At 41.9% G+C, this 10,699-nt stretch overlaps 1 protein-coding gene across 1 annotated transcript; it reads right to left on the bottom strand.

The window, feature by feature from the left end:
- Positions 1 to 407: 407 nt before the first annotated feature.
- On the bottom strand, positions 408 to 10,381 carry LOC139450267 (uncharacterized). Its single transcript, XM_071231947.1, has 5 exons — positions 10,272 to 10,381; positions 8,035 to 8,277; positions 3,608 to 3,748; positions 2,402 to 2,634; positions 408 to 852 (listed from the first exon to the last, which is right to left on the bottom strand). Exons 1-5 carry the CDS (start codon positions 10,348 to 10,350, stop codon positions 697 to 699), a joined length of 852 nt encoding a protein of 283 aa, XP_071088048.1. The 5' UTR covers positions 10,351 to 10,381; the 3' UTR covers positions 408 to 696.
- Between the last annotated feature and the right edge of the window lie 318 nt (positions 10,382 to 10,699).

The following is a 10,699-nucleotide window of genomic DNA, read 5'->3' on the forward strand; positions in this document are numbered from 1 at the left end:
ATGCCGCAGTTTAACATGAATATCCCACTCAGAGACAGTATACTGACTCCGAGCCGACCAGTCCTTGTTTTAGCCCCTTAATGCCGAGCGCCAGACAGGGTAACAACAAGAACCATCTTTTGACGTCTTTTGGTATGACGCGGCCTGGGATCGATCCCCGGACCTTCCGCTCTCCAGGGGGACGCTCTGCCACTAGACCACGGAGGCGGTCCTAAATAGCAATTAAAATTATATGAATGGATAACTGAAAATGATCATTGAATCATTGAATTTCGTGAAGCTATTATTTTTATTCATTGTTTTTAAAAACCTGCCAAGAAGTACACCAAATTAGCCATAATACATTATACGTTGCATTAGAAAGTCAGTTAATTACTGCTTTCAAACCTTAAATTAAATCATAATCATAATCATAATCATAACCAATGACAATCATCATCATCATTATCATCATCTTTTTTTAAATTATATGGATACTGTTACCTATATATCAATGATACTACAACATTAATTGTCACAAACATTGCGCAAAAAAACCCTCTACATTAAAAACGACGAGTTAAATGATTTGTAACACCAAACTCGCTATAATGCCACCATTCCATGATATTCGATGGCATTTATATCAACATGTTTAATTTACAACAAATCATATTAATCATATTTCCAGAGGGAAAGAGAGACCTGGGTTGATCATTAGTACTTCCCTGTTGCGCTGTAGGAAGGAGGCGGAGCGTTATAGGGAGGAGGCGGCACGCTATAAACGGGTGCCGGATTCTGCACTCCGTATTGCGAGCCGAGCACCGTACTGCATTGAACCGTTGACGTACTATTGTACGCAACGTTGGAACGCTGGAAACAAAAGTACTGTGTCAAGTTATCAGTGAATGAGCACGTTTGGGGAAATGTCCGTCATATCACGGCTTGGCAACTCAATGGAGAAGGGTCTGTTGTTTGTTTGTTGTTTAACATCGCATCAGCAATGTTCCATCCATATGGCGGCGGTCTGTAGAAAATCGAGTCTGAACCATAGATTAGTGACTGACATCATGAGCACCGGTCTACGCAAGTGGATACGGTAACTTCATCCACCAAGTCAGCGAGCCTGACCACCAAATCCTGCTAGTCGCCTCTTACGACAAGCATGGGTTGCTGAAGACCAATTCTAACTCGGATCTTCGCGGGGCTCAATGTGGAAGGAAAGCAAAGGTGGTGTAGGCCGTCAACGTTTACCACTTTGATGAAGTCCATGGTGCTGATCATGAGGATCATAAGGATGTCAAGGACCATAATGGGAGGTCTCAGAAGCTGAATGGCACGACTCTTCACAGCGACCCACAGCTCATTACACGCGTTGGCAACCTGTAATGTGAGACCCGTGAAGATCCGGGGTAGAACAGGTCTTCAGAAACCCATGCTTGCCGTAAAAGACGACTATGCTTGTCGTAAGAGGCGACTAACGGGAACGGGTGGCCAAGCTCGTGGACTTGGTTGATGCATGTCATCGTATCCCAATTGCGTAGATCGATGCTCAGTCACTGGATTGTCTGGTCCAGACTGGATTATTTACAGACCGCCGTCATATGCTGGAATATTGCTGAGTGCGGTAAACAAACAAACGAACAAACAACAAACCTGAAGGGTGAATGACCTAATATTTTACATTGCATGAGTAATATTGTAGCCACATAGTGATTTGGCTTAATCTAAAGAACGTTGATGTCGAGTGAGTGAGTGAGTTAGGTTTGACGCCGCTTTTACCAATATTCCAGCAATATCACGGCGGGGGACACCAGAAATGGATGTTTGAGAAAAGTCCGAAGTGATGCAGATCTTTGATGTTTACCCCTGTGGTGTTACCCACGAGCACCGTTGGTGCTGACAAACCAAGAAACAAACAAATTACTCAGAGCAAATCTTGGATTTGAACCCGCCATCATAGGTTTCTGGCACGCCCGCGTGTAATGTAAGAAGTTGTAGTTGTAAAGGAGGTAGAGGAGGGTGATGTACGCCGTGTTAAGCAGTAGAGTCACATCACAATCGTACCCGATCAAAAACTAATATAGTGATTAAAATACGATCTCTTCTTTCAATACCGCCCTATAAAAATACTTCGTACAGCAATACTCATACTTAAATTTGCTAAGGACTAAAATGACTGTCATGATGTAACTGAAAATTAATAGCAACAATAGTGATAATAACCATTATTTTATATTTGTTTAAGGATCTTTTAACTGCGTACACAACAAACCACTTGTCAAGACAGACCAAGGGCGTTATGACGAAGTCCAAAAGTCCAAAAAGTTTCAAAAATTATCTAAAATATTTCCCCCACCGTCCCATATAGATTAAACCAACATCCGAGGCCATGTTGTATCAAACGCTTCAAGTGTCTTACCCCAAACACATTTCCGTAGGTTCTCCGTCTGAAGACCGCGACAATAATGCTGATGAAGATCAGGACGACACAGATAACGGCGATAGAAACACCAGCGACGACACCTGGTGCCCATGAACATCCTGCGATTTCATCGGAGTCGTCGGTGCAGTCATCGTAGCCGTCACATTTGACGTCCGCGTCCACACACCGGCCGTTACCGCACTCAAATTCCCAATGGCTGCTACAGGTAGCTGCAAGAGTAAATGACTCAGATTCTATGCTGCTGCTGGTATAAATGTATGCATTGAATTAAAGCACTCAGAAACACCCCCGCTATATGACGGCGGCCTGTAAATAACCGAGTCTGGATGAGGCGAACCAGTGATTGATATTATCAGCAACGTGCTTAGCCGTCGGTGAATGATGACACGCAATTAGCAAAGTCACTCAGTCAGACCACCCGATCCATTTGGTCGCCTCTCAGAACCATCGGCTGCTGGTGATTTTTTCACATATTGTATACTGCTGCAACCTTTCACATATCGCATACTGCTGCAACCTTTCACATACTGCAGCAACCGTCCATATACTGCTGCAACCTTTCACAAACTGCTGCCACCTTTTACATACTGCTGCAACCTTTCACATACTGCTGCCACCTTTCACATACTGCTGCCACCTTTTACATACTGCTGCAACCTTTCACATACTGCTGCAACCTTTCACATACTGCTGCCACCTTTCACATACTGCTGCAACCTTTCATATACTGCAGCAACCTTTCACATACTGCTGCAACCTTTCACATACTGCTGCAACCTTTCACATACTGCTGCAACCTTTCACATACTGCATACTGCTGCCACCTTTCATATACTGCTGCGAAATCTCTCACCAAACTACTCAACGAACTGCTCACTTTAGTCGCCTCTTACAACCAGAATAAGATGCCAAGGACCAATCCTAACCCCCATTTGGAGGCAGGGTTAGAAGAGGTCCCGAGTGGCCTATGTTTGACGTAAGCGGCTACTTAATGGACAGGGTGGTCGGGCTTGATGACTTGTTTGTCATCGTACCTCGACGACGTGGAATGTTGGCTACAATCTGAATCACTGGATTGACTGGTCCAGACACAGTTCCAACCTGGAACCCCCCACACGGTTTAATACCGTGGGTCTTAAGATTGACCTTAAGGTGGCCGTTACATATGACAGTAGGACTTACCGTAGGCAAATTGCGTCACCAGGATCTTGAACGTCCCGGACTGCCCAGGCTGGAGGCGTTTGAGCTTGACCACTACACTGTCTCCAGTGCTCGTCCAGGGCTGGTCATACGGCGTCGAGTAGCCACAGGTACCCGAGCTACCTGAAACACACCCATGTACCTCCTTATGTTGTGACGTATCAGGTTTCAGATATGTATATACCCAAAGCAACCATTTCATTGCGAGATATGGTATTCTAATGATATTTATTTATTATGCTTAATAATATATATTTATGGATGTGATGTAAACTTTCGGCCAAATGAAATTGCAAAAAAAATTAAAACCACAAATGTAAACTAAATCGATGCAAAACACATCGTCCAAACACAACAATGCTTTTTGCAGAAAGTGATACATGTCAACGGCATTTTTCTGTAGAAAAGGGAACAAAGGCATTGGGAGGCAAAACACAGGAATGTGACAACGCCAAGATGCTCGTCATGTTAATGTCGATCCATAGACAATTTTTCGCTTAATGTGACGTCATCATCAGGGTGGAAGTTCATGATCAGGCACCTCTCGGTGCACAACGTGTGACGTCAGCATGGCAGGAACGTTACATCACACTCAGCCATCTTCGGGATCGCCTTCAAACAAGAGCTGATTCGACTGCTAAGGCCTCCATCGGACGGGACAGTGCGCCGACGTCAGGCTACGCTAGGCATGGACGTCACCAAGTGTACAGGCGTCGAGGTGAACGCCTTGATCGCAAATGGGTTATTACAATCATAGTATGGGGATCTCAGCCCGTCATTTTTCCTCAAAACCCCAATGCCCAAAGTTACGCCAACGCTATTATTCACACGTTTTAGTGTGTTTGTTTGTTGTTTTACGCCGCACTCAGCAATATTCCAGCTATATGACGGCGGTCTGTAACTAATCTTACGACAAGCATAGTCGCCTTTCATGTCCACAGGCCTATTCACACGTTTCCATTCCGCTGCTCGGGAACTTAGCAAAATGATCATCCTGCCTGCCCCTACAGTCATGTCCGCACAGTCATGTCCACACCAAGGTCCTTACAGTCTGGTCCACAGCTAGGTCATGAACATCCGTTGATTGGTAAGCGACAGTGTAGACATAATATTTATATCTCGTGTCAAAATAGACAGGTGAGGTGAAATGGGGTTCATTGCACTTATATAGTGACGTGCATGCACGCAGTTTAACATGAATACCCCACTCAGACACAGTATACTGACTCCGAGCCGACCAGTCCTTGTATTAGCCCCTTAAAGGGGCACTGATCTAACGCAATTCCCCGGACTGGTTGTTGCCTTTGTTATTGTTTTTTTCCCCGTGAGTACCCGGATGATACGCAACGCAACTGAGCGTGACCAGAGACTGGGCTACCGTCTGCAAGGACAGCTAAATAAACATTGCTGGAGGCAATATTTGTTTTAAGCATTTTTGAACACTGATTAGTTTAACCGTGATCTATAAAGATTTCGACAAAGGACGTATGTTAATTAATTTCTTCAGCCTAAACAAACAGACAAAAAGAACGGCGGGGCTCATCGTATGTCGTCATTTGGAAATACCCCAGATGGTTATAGTTTAATAATAAAAAAAGTATCCATGCAGTGAAAGCTTTTTCGGATTTCGGATTGCGTCGATGATACGATTACTACTCACTTGTTGTCATCCACGTTTTCTGGTATAACCCTACACTTGTGTATTTGTCGTCATTCACTTGATGCTCAGTTAATGAATTTATTACAGGTACAATTAGTGGTAGCACCACTTAGATTACCTGACAAAGGTTCCCATTTGGCATTTATTGTGTCTGGGGTAATTATTCAATCTAAATCCAGGTTTGAAGTGAGGTGATATGTGTGTTATGTAATATGCACGTGGCAGCCCAGCAAGAGGTGAATGATCAGTTGATTTACTTTTTTTGTAAATCAACGGATCGTTCCTAGTCATCAAAGGATTAACAGAAAATACGTTGATTGATTAATCACTGTTATCTTGCACAGTGGATATGTCAAAAGGGAGTGTTTACATCTCTAGGTTTACTAAAACAAAGGGAATAAACTCATATCATGGCGTGAAGTGTCGATGTAAAAACAACATACTTTGTTCAAAGGGTTAACTGATAATACGTTGATTGTTTGCTCATTGTTATCTATCACTCAATGGATTTTTTAGGAACCGTGGACGTTATGAAAATAGTTGTCATGTGGGCTTTCTCAGCCGACCCTTGAGACTTGACACCTATGTGAAACACCTGAAACAATCCAAGTGATCAGTTGAGAAAGGAACACTGGTTATAATATCCCGAAACGATATATATCTTTTAAAATATGTGATTGTTACAGAGACACGTGACATCGAATAAGTTTCTTTGTACAGATGCAGACGAGTGGGATAGTGTTCCTTTGTGTGGATATTCACGGATACATTCCTCGAACAAGGAAGCTGCCTAAAATTTATACACATACATTTGGTAGGTTGTAATTATGGTATTTGCATTTTGTTTTCCTTCATTTGCTATAGCATTGAACCGATTCGTCCTTGTTTCTCTACGTCTTGGTCGGGAAATTCTTCAATGCGCGATAGACGTTGTTTTCACAGGCCTTTTCCCTTGTAAGCGTGTATATATTATCGTCAATTTGTAAAATGTAATTCTTTCAGGCAATTTATAAAATGTGTAAATATTTCGGTCATTTTGACTAAACAATCTGTCCAGATTGATTGAGACGATCAAAAGGGCCTACAAACACCACAACAGATTATTATGTAGGATTAGAAGCCAAGCAACATAGAAATGTTCTTTTCAACGTAACATTTTCAGTCTCTTGGTGATGACATTAAACATCAAAATGTTTGGAATTCTTATCATTATAATACAGGTGGAAATGTTTTTCAGTCACATTGTTAAATAACTGAATATTTAGGCGTTAATAAATTTGAAAATGTTACACATTTTGACAGTAAAAGTTAAACACACTTTCAAATAGCAATGCTCAGGTGAAATATTTACTTTGTGTAGCAAGTCAAAATAGTGTAAACGAAAATCGCAAAATTACCAAGCAAGTGACTTATCAAAACTTCGGCACCATTACCGATGCTACCCATAAAGATACCTACATTTCCTTATTATCTTGAAAACTGTATTTCATTTTGTTGATCAATGTGACCATACGTCTATTTACTACCCATACAAGTGACTAATGCGCTTACGAATGGCGCAGCAGAGGTCGGGAACTAGTCTAGATTTCTGCTATACATCCGGGTACTCACTGGGAAAAAACAATAACAAAGACAACAAACAGTCCCGGGGAATTGCGTTAGATCAGTGCCCCTTTAATGACGAACGCCAGACAGGGTAACAACAAGTACCATCTTTACACGTCTTTTGGTATGACGCGGCCGGGGATCGAACTCCGGACCTTCCGCTCTGCGGGCGGACGTTCTGCCACTAGACCACGGAGGCGGTCTCAAAATTTGTATTTGAGACCATTGACCCATATTGCAATAAAGTATGATATACATGTATGACATGATATACAGTAGGATTCACACTTATTCTATTAACATTTGTCAAATATCTATGTCAATCCAGTACATATCAATCTGTTGGTATATGTATACTTATTAAAATGTTCGTAATGTGTTGAGGTAAACATAATTATTATTTCACAATATATGAATTTACCAGCTTCTGATTGGTTAAAGAGCGGACAATTATTTTCGCTAGCTCATGTCGCCCGCTGAAAATCAACAGGAACACATCGCAGGTAGCTTGTGCATCTCGAAAACGTATTGTTGCGTTGAAATGAACCGATGCTTATCCGCTCGCCCTTGGTAAAGGGACGTAACTCGGTTTGTCTGCTCCGATCTTTTTTTGCTAAAATCATTCCGGACCTCTATGAATAAATGTAGGTAAGGTAAATTTGTTTTTAACCGATCCCTCGGAGCATATGGTATGATGTACGCCTGTCGGCTCGGGGTACACAGGCTCACACACAGGGTAAATCACACCATATACCCGTCGAGATCGGTTGACAGCCTATACTGTCCTTACTGTTTACAGGGGGGCACGGGTGGCCCAGTCGTCTAAGGCGCCAAGATTCGCTCTGCAGAGTTGCGTCCCTTGGGCACGCCAGAAACCTATGATTGTGGGTTCGAATCCCGGTTCGCCCCGATTATGTTTCTAGGTTTGTCAGCACCATACCCGTGCTCGTGGGTTTCACCGAAGTGGTAAACGTCTGAGACCTGCATCACTTGGGGCTTTCCTCCAACATTAAGCTAACACGCCGTGATATAACTGGAATACTGTTAAAAGCGGCGTAAAACCCAACTCACTCACTACTGTTTACACACCATCACTTGTTATGTACACACGAATTTTTGAATAAGTTAACCAGGAGCTACTCACTGCTAAGGTAGTTGCCAGATGTGTCCATGACATCAACACGACTCAGGGTACAGGAGTCTGAAAGGTCGTCATTAAGGTCGATGTCGAGGAACTGCACAGAGAGGTAGGAGTTGGTGTGGTAGCTGTTGATTGTCGTGAATGTCACCGAACATGTGTCTTGGAATGGCCAATCCCAGCTCCGGAGTTCGAGGATCTTGGAATCAGTGACGTAGACAGTGTTGCCACAGTAGTCATCGATAGAATCTGCGTAGAAGACATGGAGATACATAGTGACGTCACTGGCTCTCTTTTGAGAAAAAAAACTTCTTCGCGTAAAATGCATCTTGCTCAATTCGTGACCAACTCGTCCCATTCCGGGACAAGCCGAATGTAGACTCGTGCCCCTCTCAGGGGTTTCCATATTGGCGTTTGAACACGAGAACTAATTCAAACAAGAACGATAACTCTGATTATTCCCGCTACACAGTAAAATTAATGTGAGCACTACATAAACGTTCGCTTATTCCTGTTATACGACCATTGAACCTCTCTGATATAGATCGATATATATTCTTTTGTACAAAAGTATATTTGGCAAGCCATTCAACTCATTCCTTCTAAGCTGTTTATCTTTTATTTGCAAATTATTAATTTTTAGTAAGCTACTAGGTCCTAATAGACTGAGTCTCGTTTTTCAAGCGAGATCGTAGCTTACAATATCAATTACAGGTTGGACTGGTGATGTTTCCACTATGTACGAGCAACCGTCACATAGGTGGAATATTGCTTCGTGTGGCGTTAAACAACAAACAAGCTTATATGTTCGTTCAGAAAAATAGGAAAAATTACAATCTTACCAATCATTGTAATGACATGTAGCTGAGAATAAAATATGTGCTGGGTATAACATAAATTAAATTGTGTGAGAGTAACATAACTAGTCTCTTACAGGCTTAATAAACCAGAATATAGGTTCGTCATTAGGGTAATTTAAAACCCATGATATTTATTACATTACGATTTTTGATCTTTTGCCGATAGCTTCCTTTCATCGAGTGTTTTCTTTTGCGAATTTCGAAATACAATGTAATTCGTTCACATCTTATTCATCTTTGCGTTTATGATTTTTGTTATACAAACCATTATATAGTTGTGAATATTAATCGAGGAATCGTTTTTTTTCTAGCAACCTGTATTTTTCTTCTTGAGTTTTCTCTGGTTAAATAAAGGTTTGTGATACAGAGGTGTGCGTGCGTGTGTATTGGGGGTATTTTAGAGAACCAGATAATCACCCAAAGATGTATTTATAGCAATTAAATCCGTTAGGAATACATTACCACTGTCCTAATTTTGATATTTATAATTCATCTACACAAATCCAACCGTTAATAAATATTAAAGCGAAGATAAACATCTTTGTTATACAAGTGGATTGTCTTTACCATAATATTATGGAGATAAATTATTATAACTGGATAATCGAAGGTAATAAATGAATTAATTCATTAATATCAACCACACATCCTTGCACTTCATTTTGAAAATGTTGACATCCTAAACGAGATTGTCAGAAGGAACTAGACATGTCCTATGATACTGGTGTGGATTCCGGGTAAGAACATGGCTCCCCATCAACCTATGCTTTTCAGAAATGGGACTACGTCACAAACATGTGGTGATGAAAAGAGCTAATACTTACTAAAATATTATACTCATTATAATGATAAAATCAGTAAAAAGATAAACTTTATTTCAGCAATAATTTGACCATTGGTATGAGCGAGAGTGATATTTTACGCCGCTGTTAACAATATTCCAGCAATATGACGGCGAGATGAACCAAAACCCGGTCCTTCGATGTGACGAGCGAACACTTTAACCTCAAGGTTAACCGAACCCATCCCACCCCTACCCCCATCCCACTCCTATTCCCACCCCCACCCCAAACCTCGCCCCATTTGTATGTACACAAGACTTATGTTCATGACGATCACTAAAGGTTTGGTCTGTTTCTGAAATCATGCAGATCTTATCGGCCAAAGATGTTTTTCGGCCTACTTCGTCATGTAATCCCACATGCGCCGAACAAGGAGAGAAATGTGGGTTGTAATCAACTTCCTTGTCTGAAAATACCTGTATGAAGAATACAAGAATACATGTACCGCCGTATCTGCACTCTCAGTACACTTTAAAGAAAGCGTATGTTGGATATTATTGTTTAAACAATACATGGTGCGTTCACAACAAGGTAGTCTTACCTGTACTTGGGTATCCAAACACTGTCACGATTGCCTGTAGAAATAAACACAAGAAGAGACGAGACGCCATTTTGGTCATGTGCCTCTTATCACATACAAAGATATGTGTTGCACTTTGGCCGTTGTCGAGGAAGCTATGACGGGCTCTCGCATTACAGCAACTTATCCGTAATCACATTATCGTTTATATGTTTATGACGTCACTACCGTATCAGCATCGTACACAGTAACAAAATACAAAATGCGCCCCGGGAAGATCTGGGTTAGAACTGGTCTTCATTGACGCTGGCTTGTCGTAAGGGGCGATCCGTAGCTGTATAGTAGCTGAAAACACGTCTAATCTCCATACATAATCTCGGCCCACTCTCCCATCGCTACCCCACCCCAGGGGGTGGTCGGGTAGCCTAGTGGTTAAAGCGTTCGCTCGT

Source organism: Haliotis cracherodii, unplaced genomic scaffold, assembly GCF_022045235.1.
Source record: "Haliotis cracherodii isolate W230 unplaced genomic scaffold, xgHalCrac1.p SCAF_10, whole genome shotgun sequence".
NCBI classification, from domain to species: Eukaryota; Metazoa; Mollusca; class Gastropoda; order Lepetellida; family Haliotidae; genus Haliotis; species Haliotis cracherodii.